General features: G+C 38.5%; 2 protein-coding genes across 2 annotated transcripts; both read left to right on the forward strand.

Moving 5' to 3' along the window:
* Window positions 1-4,749: 4,749 nt before the first annotated feature.
* LOC103444639 (uncharacterized) lies at window positions 4,750-12,992 on the forward strand. Its single transcript, XM_008383593.4, has 7 exons — window positions 4,750-5,377; window positions 8,084-8,162; window positions 9,756-9,907; window positions 10,903-11,026; window positions 11,170-11,355; window positions 11,473-11,544; window positions 11,669-12,992. Exons 1-7 carry the CDS (start codon window positions 4,950-4,952, stop codon window positions 12,491-12,493), a joined length of 1,866 nt encoding a protein of 621 aa, XP_008381815.2. The 5' UTR covers window positions 4,750-4,949; the 3' UTR covers window positions 12,494-12,992.
* Window positions 12,993-14,999: 2,007 nt separating this feature from the next.
* On the forward strand, window positions 15,000-18,850 carry LOC103444638 (fructose-1,6-bisphosphatase, cytosolic). Its single transcript, XM_008383592.4, has 12 exons — window positions 15,000-15,624; window positions 15,962-16,009; window positions 16,093-16,167; window positions 16,256-16,317; window positions 16,435-16,501; window positions 16,603-16,713; window positions 16,901-16,987; window positions 17,419-17,489; window positions 17,561-17,626; window positions 17,897-17,983; window positions 18,113-18,188; window positions 18,602-18,850. Exons 1-12 carry the CDS (start codon window positions 15,466-15,468, stop codon window positions 18,710-18,712), a joined length of 1,020 nt encoding a protein of 339 aa, XP_008381814.2. The 5' UTR covers window positions 15,000-15,465; the 3' UTR covers window positions 18,713-18,850.
* The last annotated feature ends 254 nt before the right edge of the window (window positions 18,851-19,104 follow it).

Consider the following 19,104-nt stretch of genomic DNA (forward strand, 5'->3'; position numbering starts at 1 on the left):
CTCCAATTCAACACACAAACTGCCATGCACAAACCCTTGCTCTACGCGAAACCTCTCAACAACCTTGAGATTTTTATTTTCTTTTTCGCCAACACATCTTCAGTTTGGATAAACAACACTGTGAAGGCAACCGGCGAACATCTTAGTTTGGATAAACAACATTGTCGTCGAAGAATCAGTCGATCGCAAATCACCTTTAGTTTGGATAAACAACACTGCATTAAGGTCGACTGGTTATCTATCTAAGTCTCGGTCTAGAAGGGTTTTCAAATCCCTATTGGCAGAGGTCATCTCACGAGTCTTCTTGGCGAAGTGAGGTGTTACGAATCACTAGACTCGACGCATTGAACGCCGAGTGGTTTTATGATTGGATACTCACAAGTTGGATTTAGAGTTCGGCATTCTGATGGCCGAACCACATTTACGATTAAGACGTACATTTTCTTTGAATACTTGTATGCATATAGTCTGGTATCGATCGGCATGCTTATACTCTTACAAATATAATCACTGTGACCGAATCCGACGCTGACGATTTGTGAACTTCATAGAACTAATAGCATTGTCTTAAGGCTCTAGAACCCGAAGGCTGAGAGTGTTCCTTCCTTAGCCGCAATCTCAAGATCGAGAAGTCAGCAATGCACCCAACGCAACATTAACATATTTTCCTCCTCGGCCGACGAGTTGGCACGTCCTGCATCAACCGAATAACGTAATTAGCTCACTAGTTACTCGGTCTGCGCGCCACGTAGGCTTGGTAGTTTTTAGGGTCAACATTTTGGCACACCTAGTGGGACCAAGTGCTAAAACTACAAAGTTCACATAATATATCAAGGTCACAATCGGGATGAAATTTGGCGCCTATTCAAGGAAATTGTTGAGCAACAAAAACTCCTTGGGCGGATCCTTGAAGCAAATGAAGAAAGGCAAAAATCTTTTTCTCAAATGATAAAGGTGAAGGTTCATCACAGCTTACAAAATCAGTGGTTAAATGAAGATAGAGCTCGATTTTATGAATGGCTTGATAAAAAACCGCCATTTGGGTTCAAATCAATTCCATTTGAAAAATGGTTGGATCAAAAGGCTGGGGGGCAATTTTTCGCTCCGGCCACTACCAAAATTCGGCCTAAGAAGATTGTCGAGACAGCCGAAGAAGAACCTAGGCCACTTGTTTTTTCGGTTGAGACTGAAATTGTGGTAGGCCTAGAAGCAAAAGTGCAAGTTTCTAAGTCACAAATCGACTTAAAAAATGATTCGTCAGAAAAGTGTTCCAATGATGAACAAGGCCGATACACAGCTTCAGACGAAAAAGCCACATTAATTGAAATGGTAATTGGAGACATGGTCTTGGACGCCGAAACTACGCCAATTCATATGATTATTGGTGATATGGAGAAACCCCATTCGGCTAAGTTGTTCGAGTTAAAAGTCGAAATTGGCGAAATTATTATGCCTGGGGGGCATAATAATTGTTCAAAACATTCGGCGGCCGAAAGTGGAAAATATTCACCAAGTCAAAAATATTTGGAGAAAATTCTTTATTCAGCCTAGAGCGAAATTAATTTGAAAATTTTGATATAAAAAAATCTCGGCTTGGAATAAATCATTGTTGGCCCCCTCTTGATTATGGTTTGGCCACTTTTATTTCCGTTTGCTAAAAAAATGATAAATAAATTATTTTCTTAACCATTCGGCTTTTTAGGCCGATGCATAGGAAAATAAAGGGGCAACATTTGTATGATTGTTGTTTGCATTATTTGATACATTTGCCGACTTTGATTGGTGATAAGCTGAGCTGCTAAGAATGGTTTATCTCGGCTCCCAAATCTCGACCTTGACCTCCAAATTTTTCTTGACCTCAGCATCCGAAGATGAGAGTTGCGGCAACTCTTTCCTTCTCTACTCTATGCTTTTCATTGCAGCTTTTCTACCATCTCACAGATGGGCTGTTAAAAACAAATTATGCACACTTTCTCTCATCTTCGGCTGCTTTCTTTTAAAAGAAAATGTCGAGAAGCACGAAAAATTCCTTGAGAAGTACTGTAGAGTTCTTAAAAAAAAAAAAACTTTCGGCTGTCTAGGCCAAGGCCGAGAGACAGGAAGATGCTATGGTGGCGATATAGGCATTGGCAGATTCAAGGTATTGTATTGCCAAGCTCGGCGAGATTGGTTTTGGCCCTGGTTGGCTAAAAAAAAAAAATCCCAAGGTTGTCATGCCTAGCTAAAAGATTATCTTGCCAATGCCATTCAATGCATTCTTGCAGCTAATGGGCGAGTGTGTATATAATTTATATATATATATATATAGCCAACTGTTGAGGTCATTCAAATGGTAAACCCAATTTGTCAATAGTCATGCTGGAGACAATGATGGAAATAAGAACGAGTGCAACATTAAGACTGTTGACCTTTTTAGCCACAAGAATTGTATTATTGATCATTGGGTCATTCGGCCTGCAGTAAATATATATGCAAGCTACGTTGCTGACATTGATTGATGACAGGCCGAGCTGCCAAGAGTGGTTTGTCTCGGCCCCAATTTGTCTCGACCCCATTGACAGGTGTTAGGTCTTTCAAACGTATTAGATGGATGGTTGAACATGGGTGTTACTGCAGATGAGCAAAATTCTTTTTCGACAATACGATGGGTTTTTGTTGGTTATGAATAATTAATTTACTTAACCATTCGACTTACGAGCTAAAGTTTAAGGAAATTGGGGGGCAATGTTTGGACCCAAAATTACACCATCGCCCTGAGTAATGGAGACCGTTGAGTAAGCGTACTTCCACACTGTTGGTGAAAAAGTGAAGATAATTTTATTAATATTAAAAGATAACATTATGATTTTTATCATAATTATCTTTTAATAATGAATTATCTTGACATTTTCTTATGAAAATAATATATCTCCAAGCTAGGAAACAGGCAGCACAGTTCAAGTTGATGTGGATGTTTGGCATATGGGTGTGTGGTTTGGATAAGTTTTGGTTAACGGATATGCATGACATTAGATAATGAAGCATGCAGAACATGATGATATTATGAGGTCACTTGGAAACTACTAATGAGATTGGATTCTGAACAGATTATTATCCATTTAAATATGGTGATACTTAAAAATGAATTTAATATTCATGGGGTCAGGATGGATGCGACAATGGGGTAAGAAAATGGTGACTTTGGGTGATGATGATGAGACAAAGCCTAGAAAAGCTATGTTTTTGGTGGTGATGAAAGTGATCAAATGGGTTTAAAGGTTTCTTATGGAGTTTTTATTATGAGATCAGAAGTCTAGGTGGTCTAGGCTTCTGATGTAATATGATTTGCCTAGATAGGTTTTTTTTTTCTATCTTGTTTGAAAAGTCACGAACTGCAGTCTGAAGGATATGTTTGGCCTATGCCATGGATCAGATTTTATTCAGCGAGTTAGAGTTGCAGTCTGACTCTACACAATTATCTAGCCATGCCAAGCAAGTACATCAGTCCTATAAATACAGATGCAATGGCAACGGAAAAGGTTCCCTCCAATTCAACACATAAACTGCCCTGCGCAAACCCTCGCTCTACGCGAAACCTCTCAACAACCTTGAGATTTTTATTTTCTTTTTCGCTAACACATCTTCAGTTTGGATAAACAACACTGTGAAGGCAACCGGCGAACATCTTCAGTTTGGATAAACAACACTATCGTAGTAGAATCAGCCGATCGCGAAGCACCTTCAGTTTGGATAAACAGCATTGCGTTAAGGCCGACTGGTTATCTATCTAAGTCTCGGTCGAGAAGGGTTTTCGAATCCTTATTAGCAGAGATCATCTCATGAGCCTTCTCGGCGAAGTGAGGTGTTACGAATCACTAGACTCGACGCATTGAACGCCGAGTGGTTTTATGATTGGATACTTACAAGTTGGGTTTAGAGTTCGGCATTCTGATGGCCGAACCACATTTACGATTAAAACGTACATTTGCTTTGTATACTTGTGTCCATATAGTCTGGTGTCGATTCGGTGTGCTTATACTTTTACAAATATAATCACCATGACCGAATCCGACGCCGATGATTTGTGAACTTCGTAGAACTAGCAACCTTGTCTTCAGGCTCTAGAACCCGAAGGCCGAGTGTTCATTCCTCGGCCACAATCGCAAGATCGAGAAGTCAGCAGCACACCCAACGCAACATCAACATATTTTACTCCTCGGCCGACGAGTTGGCACGCCCCGCATCAACCGAAGGACGTAGTTAGCTCACTAGTTACTCGGCCTACGCGCCACGTAATTTTGGTAGTTTTTAGGGTCAACAATGTTTCTTTCATCATATCCTTCCAAAACAAAGTGAGGTAGTGATTTTAATACATTTTTCTGATTTATTTTGCAGATAAAGCGAAACCATTATGTAAAATGTCAAGTAAGAGACACAATATATATGCTATATCCTGTTCATTAATCTCATTAGATACCATTTTTATCACATACACAGTCACGTTTAAGAACAAAATATACTTCGTCGCAAATGTAAAGAAAAAAAACCTTCCACGCGCGAAAGATGCATCCAACTGGAAACGGCTTCTGCTTTGCTCCCATGAAAGGAAAGGTATCACTGGCCACTTTACTGTTAACGTCTAATTTTACATGACACTCTAAATTGACAAAAGTACCCTCATATATAATAACCGTAAAACAAAGCTGAAGACCTTGATAGTAAAGTTACTAGATGGACCCACTGCTGTTGTTGCTGCCCTCTACGCACCGTTTCGCACGGTGGGCTGGAATTGTTGTCGCACAATTGCATTCCGTTGTTTCCATGTCTGGCTTTTGTAACATTTAACCCTCCCATCGAGGGTTTTGAATTCCAATTCCTCCTCCTCCTCCGCCTTCTTCAAATCTCAAACTTTGCTGTGCGATTTGGAATCGGAACCCTAACTATCGAGCCTTGGATCTTAAAGGGTTCCAATGGCGGATCACGAGGAGGAGGACCTCCGAATGGCACTGCGGATGAGTATGCAGAATTCACCTCCGGAGCCCAAGCGTAGCAAGCCCAGGGACGGACCCGCCGGAGCTCCGGCTGAGGAGCCGTCGGAAGTGAAGACCCGGAGACTTCAGCGGGAGCTCATGGCTGCTGCTGCTGAGAAGAGAATGCTGGACATCAGTAAGTGTCCGCCTTCGGCTTCGGCTTCACCTAGCAAGGTGTTGTCGGGGTCTGCGGGTTCCGGTTCGGGTTTGGCGCCAAACGTGGCGACGAAAGATAAGGAATTGAGCTTGGAGGAAGTGAATTTGGGAAAGGGGTTGAGCGAAGAGGATGCAAAGCAGTTGTTTTCGATGGTTTTCGGACCCGAGGTTACGAAGGGCATTCTTGTGCAGTGGAGTAATCAGGGAATAAGGTGTGTATAACATTCAATTTGTACTTGTGGCTTAATTTTCATGGCTGAAGTTTCAGGCTTTTACTGTAAAGTTTGTGCATTTTGATGCAATAGTGTAATAGTTCAGTTGGGATGGGATTGGGAATTAGAAAATGATTTGTCTTTGTAGTGTGTTGAGTTCACATACGACATCCAACTTTCGAGTTTTGTTATAATGTTGTAGAATGCACTAGGGTTCTTGTTTTCTGATGTTCAAAGCATTTCATTTGCACTTTACGTGCAAGTAAGCTGCAATATCTTCTCAAAAGTAAGCTGCTATATCAAAAAGTTGAAAACTTTAGCGGGTCTCTTAGTCAGTTTTATATTGCAGAAACATACTAAGAGAGATGGGTTATTGTTTCATTCAGGAAGGTAGTTTATGTTCTTAGTGATTGCACTAAGGGCTAGGCTTGCTTTCTCTGTTGGTTGAATTGGCCACTAGGTGGAATTAGGCTGGACAAGCCTTAAAAAAAAACACAACAGACCAGACACAAACAAAAGAAACAAGAAAAGGGTCATGATTAGAAAGAACCAAAACATCAAAGGCATGAGTTCCCTAAAGGAAAGGCCAGAAGGGACTAAACGTGGAATGTGATGTATCAGGCATAAGGGTGGGAGCTGCATTATCACAAAAGGGTCACCCCATAGTGGTTATTTATTTATTTATTTATTTATTATGAAACTGTATTAGTGAGAACAGCAAGAAGTACCGCCAGAGTATTTATTATAAAATCTGCATTTAACACAATTCTCAACACACTAATTGACTCTTAAGAAACAGCTACTTTGGAATCTTCCAAAATCGTAGAAAACAAAATATCCCAAAACTCTGTGGACATTGAATCACAAAGTGAAGACCAAACTCTGACTTTTATCACATAAAAGCTCTTCCCTCTGCCCACTGTGGATCTCCCATATCCGTCCATTAGTCTCAATGAAGCGCGTTGGAAATTATGGAAAGAATACACAAAAGAACCAAAATTTTCACCACCTCATTCTTGGCTGTGTGTTGCATCCAGAGTAAAAGCCTATAAGATTCTTATCTCCCAAAATGGGTATGTACTATCGGGTCGGGTGAATTGGATTGAATAATAAATGCCCATTGGCATTCCAACGTTCCTTCCTTAACCTTCCTGCACCGGGCAGGGTTCAACCCCCATACACGTTCTCACGACTTTGTACACACCTGTGTTTTTGGTAAAAGTTGCCTTGGCCTGCTCACTGCAACCCCTTTGTGAGTGGAAAGAAAAAGGAGGTGTTGGGGGGGGGGGGGACCCCTTCTCCTGAAGTTACGGGGCTATTTTTCCTGGTCACCTTCTACTAGGTGATTTAGATGGTGGAGATCATAATATTCTGATTTTTAGTCTGGATGCATATGATCCAGAGTCTTTGCCTTCTACTGACTGACCTACAATCTTCTCCAAAAGAAAGCAAAAAGTATATTTAGAAAAAGATAATCACACATTCCCTTAGGAAAAGATAGCAAAGAAGTGAAATCCCCAAATTCTGATGGATTTAGGTTGTCTTTGATTGCTTTTGGTGGCAGAATCCTTCGAGGGAACTTGTTTCTCTCATTTACTTCTTTTTGTAGACCATTCCACATATAACAAACAGGGTTGGGAATATATAGGTAGATAATAAGTGTAAGCTTACTCGTGACGACTGTTGTTAAAAACTTGGTCATCTTCACAGGTCTTTGTTACTTTTCCCCAAGGCACCCATCGCATACTTAGGCAATGATTGGATAAAAATATTCACATAGCATGAGAAAGCTGACATGGTTGTAGACTTTTAGTAAAGCTTTAAAACATATGATGTGGCACATTTTCTATAGAAAAGTATGCATGCTATCCAAGTAGCTGAAAAGCTAGATTCATATTTGAAATAGAGTATGGGTGTTGGGCCATGGCATTGGTTATGTATATGGTTGGACTCATGTTAAACAGACAGAGATATTAACTTAAGAATGAGGATACTGATACATCTTCTTCATGATATGTTTTATTATTTTGCTGATAATTTAATAGGGACATATAATGACTAAAACATGTCGATGCATTTCCAGAGTGTTTGTCTTTCATTTTTCTTTTAATATTTTTATCTTTACACTTCTTGGAAAGTTTAAAGGGCCCTCTAAGATAATACTGAATGGATGGAAATTTTAGTTCTTCTAGTTATTCTTTTCTAGCTAGCAGAAGCTCTATACTGGCTCCAAAACTCAATTCACTGAAACTATACTGGCTCCAAAACTCAATTCACTGAAACTATGGCCTACCTGTTTGTTTCTAGTATGTCATTGGATTATTTATTATTTTTTCAGGTTTTGGAGATAAAAACCTTCATATCTAGTCATGCTCCTACTAATATACATATGTCACGATTGGTTTACAATATAATTTATTCATCAGAAGACAATCAATTTAAATTTACTCTGAGTCAACTCTAGAGTTCTGTATTCTTGTAGCTTTATGCTTCTCTACTCAAATACTTATGTTTCTTTAATCTTTTTGCATCATCCCATTATGGCACCATAATTTATAAGTTATCGGAACCGCTTCTGTAAGACACAGGTTTTGGACATTTTTAAATTACATTTGGAAACTTTTGCTTGGTTAGAAATTTTGCCTCCATATTTAACAAGTTTACTGAAATCACTTCTCATTTTGAATTTCATCACATCTTTAATAGGTTTAGCTCTGATCCAGAAACATCTATGGGTCTAGTGCAGCATGAAGGTGGGCCCTGTGGCGTTTTAGCAGCCATTCAAGTAACTTCCTGATTTCTCGACATAATATGTTATGTGTTCCTTTTAATATGCAGTGTTGCTCAAAATTGTGTTATTTGAACTGCCTAGTGCTATCAATATCTGTCTTGCTTTTTCAAGGACACCTTTTGTGCTTTGAAGAATCTAACTCTCTTCTGGAACTCTTATTTGAGAATTATTTTCTGGTTGCAGAAGTTAAAATTTGTGGAGTCTGACCTGTGCATTTTATAAAATTCTGGCATTAGCATTTAGGCATTAATTTTATTTTAATAATTTGGGAATCAGATTTAGCTTTCATTAGATTCCGTCACACAACAGTGATTGCCTAATCGAAAAGAGAAGCTTTTTTAAGGTAATATCGCCAAATAATTAGTAGTAGGCTATTTGTCTGTCTCATAGTTACTGGTTATGATGGACAGAAAGTAGGAATTGTGGAATAAGGGAGGGAGAAGATGAGACTACAATAGGGGAAATGATTGGAAGTTATAAAGACGTGGAGTAGAAGATAAAGATTTTTCTTGATTACCATTTTAACACTGTTTCTTTTACGTAACACTCTGTTTTTTTAATGAAAGATTGAAGACCTTATGGTTTTGGCAAAAGTTTGACATGACTAACTCAGATGATAACTGTGTTTTTTTTTTCTGTGTATTAGTACAAAGATTTTGCACTTACTGCTAGTGCATTTATATTTTCATTTTACCATCACAGTTCAGCTAGCACCGTTGGCAGTTTACTGCCAAACTCTATTGGACCCAATCACAAAGAGTGGTTATAAATGGTAGACAGTTGGAGTGATAATACATTCTGGCTCATCTTTACTATCAGCAAATTGGTAGTAACTCATCTAATGATTGAAAGTGGTTGGGGTTGATAGATTCTTATGCAGCCCAGTGAAACAAGTCATAACATTAGATAATCTTTCTCTTTTGTTTCTTTTCCGAGTTAACAAACAATAGTCTGTCAGTTTGCCCACTAGAGGAAATTTGCTTACCAGGGGTGGGGATTTGGGCTGAACCAAACCATGGGCCAGCCATAATTAAGTATCAAACTCACCATTCACAAGAGTCGAACTTGAGACCTCCTCCTTATAATTGAAGGGGAAATACCACTAGAGCATAGTGCTAGTTTCCAATTTTAAACCTCAAATTAATGCAGATGGGCTAGTGGTCTGTGCTGTAGTAATGACGCCCTTTCATGTTTTATAAGAAGGTTGTTAAAAACTTAGGTGGTAGTTCACTTGTTGAATATTTTAATATTTTTTCATGCATTCTCATAAGAAGTTTTTACTACTCAATTTTATTGATGGAAAGAAATTACGATGGGAGGCACAAAAAGATTGTATTAAGCCGTTTATCCTTTTTTCTAGTTTCCATGTTTCATATGAAGACTTGGCTTTTTTTGTGTTGCTTTTGAGATATTTTTCTGTCATTGTAATTAGACATGCCCCCAACCCCTAGGTTGAATTGATATTTTCTTCAATTTATTAGTATTATTATTTAATATTTCTTGGTGCTTTTAAAAAATTATTGACTTGACGGGCATTTCATGATTCTCTTTTAGACTGGTAACAGTATTTTCTGTTTGGTTGTGCAGGCATTTGTTCTCAAATACCTCCTTTTCTACCCAGCTGAATTAGGTAAAGTTGCACCAAACATGCATCAAAATACGGGTTCAAGGACACCGTCTAATAGTCAGTGTGTTGCATCGAATAATTTTGCCTCTCTTACTGAAGATGCAAAAGCAAGGTGATTAATCATTGCATGATAATTTATATGTTGGTTGAAGATACTTATGCATTAAGTTATTCATATTGCAGTTAGCGCAAGTCACAGACACTTCCTGTAGTGTACATCCATTCTGGTTTACTCACTTCTGTGGCACATTATTTAGTTGTAAACACACACTACAAACTTTTCCTCCTTTGTAAGCTCACACTAATTTCACTGGAAAAATGTTATTTAACTTTTGGTTCTGCATAACTTAGAGTGTGCGTGCATAATACACTACAAACTTTTCCCTCCTTTGTAAGCATACACTAATTTCACTACAAACTAGTATGGAGACTAGCCTGGGTGGTTTTTTGGGCGAGGCTACCAAGAAAACGCCTCTGCCCAGCTGGAGTGGGCTATAGACTAGCCAGGGCTTTTGGGAGGAGCGCCTAGGCACCTGAGTCATTGTCGAGGCACCACCTGGGCATTTGAATTCTCTTTATTTGAAGAACATCCTAAACAAAAACGACGTCATTTTGGGCAGGGTTTTTATATAAAAAAATCAGTTTATCTGGTCAAATAAAAAGCACCCTAACTTACAACTAAAAGGGCAAGATAAGAAAACACATTCCACTCTCTCCCCCAAACTCTTACATAAATACACTAAAGTGAGCATAAAAAGGATCCCGGCCTACGTCTTTGGAGTAGATTGCCGGTGTTACCTTCCCATGTACCCATCAACGAAGCCAAAAACCATAACGTTGGATGGAATCTTATATTTCCAAATCAGGCTGAAAGTAAGAAAAATCTGACTGCCTGATATGTGTCTCAACCCTGTTTGAAATAGGATTTATAAGAAAATTTCCCTGAAGGTCCTAAGCACCATCTTCTTGCATCCTTGCCGTATGAAACTAAACTAACTATGTTGATTCATGTTGGTAATTTGAGAATCTTTTTCTTGATTGATGATTAAAGTTGTTTGACTCTTGGGAATTCACGTTGCTGAAACCAACACTTCGTCCTTTTGACAGTGTACTTATTAGAAGTATGGGTGAGATATTGTTCTTATGTGGAAGCAATAAAAGGGCGGTGATTGCAACTTTGAGTGTTATTGGAGATGAAACTGAGAGGGCTGATGACAACCTGAATGATGAAGTAAGTGAACTGGAGCTGGTGGATCATGCACTTCTTTTTTTCCTGTGTCATGATAGGAATAATGTATGATGAACTTGCACTATATTTATATATTTGGTTTGAATTAAACTTTCAACCTTTGTATTTTTGCTGTCATTTGACAGGTAATAACAAAGTCACTTGAAAGTCTTTCAATCGAATCAGCTGCTGATTTGCATAAAGTGCTAAGAGTTAGCACTTACACAACACAAGAAAGTGCGTTTATGGGGCTCCAAGCAGTGCTTCCTGTCTTCCAAAGTCGTATGGGGGCACTGCTGTTCCTTATTTCTGCTTTACTTTCTCGAGGACTGGTATGTTAGTAAGCTTGCAACCTCTTTTGAAAACTGTACACTTTACTTGAGTCTTCAGCAACGCTGCAACACTATTTTTCTTAACTAAACTAGTTTATTGAACTTTCTCGACTGCAGGACTTGGTACAATCTGACAGGGATGACCCCGGCCTACCTCTTGTCACTGCTCCATTTGGGCATGCTTCACAGGTACGGTTCCATGTGAACGAGTTTCCACTTTTTGGCCCAGTGCTTCAGTACGTGATCCAATTGCTGTTCTTTTTATGAACTTTGGATTATGGTTCATTGTTCTACCTTGTATGTTATGGTACAGGAAATTGTGAACTTATTGCTCTGTGGGCAGGCAGTCCCTAATGTTTTCGATGGAAAGATGGATTTAGGTGGTGGCATGTCTTTAAAAGGCATATCCAAAACTGTGGAAGTTGGATTCCTCACTCTGTTAGAATCCCTAAATTACTGTAAGGTTGGTCAGTATTTGAAAAGTCCAAAATGGCCAATCTGGGTGGTTGGGAGTGAGTCTCATTATACAGTCCTTTTTTCTCTTGATACCACTGTTCAAGATGAGAATGAACTGGAAGGAAGGGAATCACAGATTCGGAGAGCTTTTGATGCACAAGATCAGAGTGGTGGTGGTGGTTTTATTAGTGTGGAAGGCTTTCATCAAGTCCTTAGGGAAACTAACGTAAAACTTCCAACTGAGAAGGTTGACCTCCTCTGCAACACAGGATTTATCGTATGGAGTGAGTTGTGGCAGGTCATTTTGGATTTGGACAAGAGCTTGGGAGGCCTGAAGGATTCAACTGGATTGATGGGTAAGAAGGTGTTTGATCTTTACCATTTTAATGGAATTGCAAAATCTGACCTGAATGGAAGCCAGACAGCCTCTGGAGGCGAGATTCCAGTTCAAAGACCTAGGCTCACAAAATTGAGGGTGTCGGTACCTCCAAGGTGGACTCCTGAAGAATACATGACAGATGTGGTAGTGTCCTCTGCTTCTAGTGGTAATGAATCTGGAGGGAAAGTCACAGAAATTGCTAAGCCGGAGCCTGCTCAGCATGCACCTCTGGTGGACTGCATAAGAACACGCTGGCCCCGTGCTGTCTGCAATTGGGTAGGTGACCCGCCTAGCATAGTATGAATTGCTTGTGAAACTTATTTGGGGATCGTTTGTTGTACTTTCATTGCCGGAAGCAGGAGAGCTAATTATGCAAGCTAACAGGATGAGCTTGTGTGGTTGGGAGTGCCACCATTAAGGTACGAGGAGCGTTCATCTAATGTTTTCGTCAGTCTCAATACGCAGACAGTGTCGATGACGTCCTCTGCATGCTGAAGCTTCAGCAATCAATTCGGTCTTTGGGGAAAAAGATCGTGTAAGTTTATTGTCAATCCAAATTGTAAAATTCATTTATATAATCGCCTTTGTTGTTGAGTAGAGGAGTTATCAGTTCTTGGGAAGGACTTCAATAAACAAACATCGAGTCGTCTCGTCGTCGAAATTATTGTAATGATTTTTACAGCATTACTGCTGTTATACGGTAGAAAGTTTTCCTGGTCTTGATGTGTTGCATATGTATTCTCTTCTCCTGAACCTGGTTGCAAGGTTAAGGGCTTAAAGCTATAAGCTTCTTTTTTACTTAGTTCCTTCTAACTATGAGGTATTACTGTTCTTTCTAGTCCATTAGTTATTGGTAACAGCAATTGACTTAGAATGTGATATCAAATGTTTTATCGTCATCTAAAGATCATCTTTAGAAAAATTCATTTAATTTTGGTGACCAGTTAGTCATTAGTATGGATCAAACAAGTTAAACGGGTTATCATGAGGATATTACTTGTTATCATAACAGTCCATTTGTTTGACACATAGTTAAACGATTTCCAAATCGAATGAATTTTTTTCAAAGCAACCTAGAAATGACGATAAAGGGAATGAATGAGTCTAATTATGTCTTTATATATAGAAATTATCTAATGAATCTATTCCCTTTACCAAATATAGAAACGAAAATCTTTCTGATTTCGTAATTATCTAATCAACCCGTGGTTATTTTCTTTGACTTGAGCTTATGTTCTTTCGAGTTGCTGTTGCACGGCTTAGGCGCAAGGCAGCTGATGGTTGTGCGAGGGAAATTTTGGAAAAGGATCTGGCGAGGATCCTTTTCCTAGTGATGTTAAGGATCCCGTGATTATAACCGTTTATTGTACATCATGCGATCAGAAATCATTTCAAAATTTAAATTTTAAAATTAAATATAAATAATAACTAACGAAAACTGATCATAATGTACGATGAACGATCACGATCACGAGAAATTGGTAGAAGATTGGTAGGAGGATTTGTGGGGCAAAAACTCAAACACTATAGGTTTGATAAAGAATTATTTTTAATTTTTATTACAATGCTATATTTTACACTAAAAGGAAAAGAGAATTCAGCTAATTTATAAATGAACAACCTAATTTGATATCAAAATCATCATTTACGATATTCGAATATAAGACCTCTCATTTATAAATGAAGAGAAATATCACAAGATCACAGTACAAAGGACAAAAGTAGAAGTAAAATGTTAAAAGAATAATTCTCTCTCGCAAGTATTGCACCAGAAAAATAAGAAATAAAAGATTTAACTAGAATTGATTGGTAGGACTTAAGTGACAATTATAATATGATGGGCAGCATACACAGGAGAGAGAATGTGGACAGCAAAAATGCAATTTTGTTGTAAAATTGACGGTATGTGTAGTGAAATAAATAAGACACAAAATTTACGAGGTTCTTCTACAGTCAGTGTGACTGGAGTATATTATCGGGACAACAGTGATGCTTTCATTATAATAATAAGAGTACAAAAATAACTCTCTTTTCTCTCTTCCTCTTCTTTCCTCTCTTTTCTCTCTTTTCTCTCTGTTCTCTCTTCATCTTCTTTCCTCTCTCTCTCTCTCTCTCTCTCTCTACCGTGAATCTCTCACTACTCTTTCTTCCTTCACATCTCATTCATTTTATAAGCACAAAGAACATTATTTACTTTACAAATTTTCCACAAATGAATAGTGAAAATACTGTGTATAAATAGTAACAGATTATTCACAACAACTTTATATTAATAGGCACTAGTTTAATTTACTATGCCCCATTTGTTTTTTATGCTCCACATCTGCTAATAGTACAGTCCAAAATGTTGGTATAGTTTCCTAGGGGCTTCTGAACACGCAATGCTTGCGCGTTTTCTCTTTCCCCTCTTTGTTTGCTAATCTCGTTTTCACTTTTTATTGTTGCACGATAATATGAACCGTTTGTTTTTTAAATCACCCTTTATGGATTACTTAGCTAAAAAGTAACCAAATTTGAAATCTATTAGTCATCTAATGATATCTTACAGATTAACAAATCATATTGTAAAAATGGATGATTGATATGTGTAGAAGATCTCCAAATTTTCTCATATTACTTCTAATAAATCACACGTTATTGCCCGTTATAGCCTTGATATTTCAACAATGGTATTTTGCATACTTAATTTTTAGAAAGTAACATAAAAAATAGATTTAGATGCAACGTTACGGAACGAAAACAAAAAAAAGTAAGTGAAGGAGAAGGCCCAACTTAGCATAAGAGAACAGCATAAAAGAATATAACCTCTATGCAAAAAGGCAACTCGTTGAGGAAAGTGTGAAGAGTTTGCTTGAGATGAAGGCAACCTCGTCCATGTCATCCATGATCGAGACAGAAGAGACAAAAACCTGGTAACCGCCGGATCAGAAGAAAACGAGGACAGGCGTTATCTTTAGTGACAACCACATAGGACATAGCTCACTCTTCCATCCCAACCCCTCCACGTGTGCCCCGAAACTTCCGTTGGTACCAGATTAGCTCCACTCCCCAGTCGATCAACTCCTCGAATCCAGCACCACCACCACCACCTTCTCATCCAAATCCAAACCACCTTTTTTTTCTCCTTACATTTTTCCTCCTTTTTTTTTTAATATATTATTTTGGAGTGTGGATTTGTATATAATATAAATACTAGTTGGTCGGCTGTGGATTGTTTTTTGGAGGTTTTTAGTGACAGTGGTTTTGTGGGGAAAAAGGAAGGACGGCAGAGAAAAATGGATCATGCAGCCGATGCCCACCGGACGGACTTGATGACCATAACGAGGTTCGTGCTGAATGAGCAGTCCAAGCACCCTGAGTCCCGCGGTGACTTCACCATCTTGCTCAGTCATATTGTTCTTGGCTGCAAGTTTGTCTGCTCTGCGGTCAACAAGGTATCTCCCTCTCCCTCTCTCTCTCTCTCTCTCTCTCTCTTATTGTATCGTTTTTCTCAAAGATTATATTGATTGCCAAATTGGTTGTTGATTTTTATTTAATTTGGTATTGGAAATGAAGGTTTTCGAATCATTGGCATGACGTAGTCAATTTGATTAGAGCAGAGTGGTAGTGTTCTGCACCCAAGTTCGAATCTTGCTATTGTAGTATGGATTAGATTGGAATATCGCTCGAATATGATGGAAACTATTTCCCATTCTTATCAGTTTTGCGTTGGGGAATTAATTGTTGCTGTGGAAATGGGGTTTTTAATCTGAAAGTGTTTTACTTGGGCAGGCTGGTCTGGCCAAACTTATCGGGCTTGCTGGAGAGACCAATGTTCAGGTATGTGTTTGCTATCTGTTTATGTTGAATATAATCTATTGGGGTTACTCTATATGTGAAATTGTTCGATTTTTCGGTTGTAGGGTGAAGAGCAAAAGAAACTGGATGTTCTTTCAAATGAAGTTTTTGTTAAGGCTCTGGTTAGCAGTGGCAGAACTGTAAGTCATCAAAATTTTCCTTTTTAATGTTTGCATTAGCTGAATTTGAAGGACCGATATTGTGCAAACAATTTGTGTTTTGTGGCAGTCTATTCTTGTTTCAGAAGAAGATGAAGAGGCGATTTTCGTGGAGCCAAAATTGCGTGGAAAGTAATTGTCTATGCTTTACGCCAGTTTTTAGAGCTTGTTCCAATGAATGTTTGTTTTTGAGACATTTAACTGAAAGGCTGTCTGTCTGAATAATGCTTTCAACTCATACTGGAGCAGGTACTGTGTTGTGTTCGATCCACTGGACGGTTCGTCCAACATTGATTGTGGTGTTTCCATTGGAACGGTACAATCGCTCATTCTTATCATATGCAATCCCCTCTATGTAAAGCAATCATTTGTTCCAGAATAACTCAATATTGTGGTGGGAAACATTTGTCTTATCAGATTTTTGGGATTTATGTGGTTAAAGATGGTGAACCTTCTCTTAAAGATGTCTTGCAACCTGGAAAGAAAATGGTTGCAGCAGGCTACTGCATGTACGGAAGCTTTTGCACGGTATATAAAACAACACGTTTCTTGTGGTTTAGATGCATTTATCGGATGACTTTTGAGTTAGAGCCTCAGTGAATGCAAATCTTTATTCGAAACTTTCTATGATTGTAGAATCTACGATTTTCGTTGCCTGCAGTCTAGATTTGCAAGACACTGCTTTTAACTATTTGGGAATGTAATGATTTCACAGTTGGTGATAAGCACTGGAGCTGGAGTTCATGGGTTCACCCTCGATCCTTCTCTCGGGGAGTTCATACTAACTCACCCAGACATCAAGGTATTTCTCTTTTTATACTACTTCAGTAACATAATCCGTACTATATTCTGCAACGGTCTGCTGATTTCACCTCGAGGATTAACTTGTAGAACTCTTATAATTATTGCACTTAAAGTACATTTTCTTTTCCTTTTACATTTGCCCAACATTTTTTTCAGAAAAGAATCTCATGCTGAAATACACAGAAGGAATTCAACCTCTTTTATATCTGAATATTGCTCTGATATTCGTGTGCATTACTTGATAACTTACTACATTCGCGTCTATTGTCCCATAAATTTTTGTGTGCGTGTGCGCGCATATATATATTGAATGTATATATCGTTTTGATGAGAATGTACTAAATGATATACATTATCTTTGTTATTAGTAAATTTTTTTTCTTACTTTGGAGTTTCCAACATTCAGTTCATGCCTACTTCTTTCCCCAGATTCCAAAGAAAGGAAAGATCTATTCAGTGAATGAAGGGAATGCCAAAAATTGGGATGGCCCGACGGCCAAGTATGTCAAGCTCAATTAATGATTCTTATTTGGAGTCCATCATTGAAAATTTCTGACCTTTTTGACTTCAGGTATGTGCAAAAGTGCAAGTACCCGGAAGATGGTTCATCCCCGAAGTCTCTAAGATACATTGGAAGGTATCGCGATTCTCATCTTAGAAGTTTAATCTGGTTCTTCTATATGAACCATCTGCCTCTGTTGAATTTGAATGTCGATCTTTATCCCCCGACTGTATTTATCTCAACTCGTAGTTTTACCGGCTTCATCTTCATATTTTTCATTCTCAATCTGGAAGAGGTGGTGAAGTAAAAGATTCTTTCTAGCTCCATAATCCTCTTTCAGTTCTAGTGCTCTTCTGTTTCTTTCAATAAGTAGTGACATTTATGTTTTATCGTCATGGTTAACAGCATGGTTGCTGATGTTCATCGGACATTGCTTTATGGCGGTATCTTTTTGTACCCTGCTGATAAGAAGAGCCCAAACGGAAAACTGCGGTATGTCAAGCACGATTATAGCTTTCTCTTCATTTCAAACAGTCATGGAAGCTTTGTATCATTTTCTGTAGTTTCAGGTTTAAGTTTATGAACTTAAGTGAGACATTTGGTTTAACTTGTGTTAACTAGGGTTCTCTATGAAGTCTTCCCAATGTCGTTCTTGTTGGAACAAGCAGGCGGTCAGTCCTTCACTGGCAAGGAACGGGTATGGACTCGCGGACATTTCTTATTCGTTGATATGCTGAATGAAATTGGTTGAATAAGCTTTTTGCCAACAGAGTACACTTCATGCAATATAGTCATTTCTCACAACTTCAAAAACTTTGACGAAACTCCATTTATCATCAAACCGAATTGGAAATCACACGGAAGGATAACATTCTCGAGTCGGACAATCTATAGCGCTAAGTTTGTCAATTGAGTACGCTATATTGTTAGACTGTCAATCTAGATCACATCTACAAATAATGATTCACCTTGTTAGTTGTTAAGATTGAAGTTGACAAAAGTTAAAGAACATCGGACACTGCCTGCAAGCATAAAACAGGATTAGTTTCTTTTCATTTGTGAGTCGATTTTGAATTGATTGTTAATTGATTTTGACATGCATCTTGGCAGGCCCTTGACCTGGTTCCGACCAACATACACGAGCGCTCTCCGATCTTCCTCGGCAGCTACGACGACGTTGAGGAAATCAAGGCACTCTATGCAGCTGAAGGAAAGGAATGAAACCTATAATTCTTGTTCTCTCATCGTAAATTACATAATTGTTGAACTACTCTATTAGATGATATCTGAAACGAGAGCTTACAATAATTTGTTGATGCTTTACAACTCTACAAGGTTGCAATCTTAAATTCTGGAAAACCGCTTTATTTTCTTTCCTTATTTTCTCAGCTTCCAAACAACCATACTAGATTAAAGAAACTTATACAATTAAGGGGAAAGGAAAAGAAGAAGGGCGGAGGCCAGCCCCCCTTGCAGCATCGATGCCTCCAAGGCTTCCAGCCGCCAAGGGGAGACGAGAGAAAGGTGGCGAAGGCAAAAAAACGGATAACAAAACTTTGTTGTCCAATATAAAATCGGATAACAAAACTTTGAAGGCAAAAAAACAAATTCTT

Source organism: Malus domestica, chromosome 10 (genome assembly GCF_042453785.1).
Source record: "Malus domestica chromosome 10, GDT2T_hap1".
Lineage (NCBI taxonomy): Eukaryota > Viridiplantae > Streptophyta > Magnoliopsida > Rosales > Rosaceae > Malus > Malus domestica.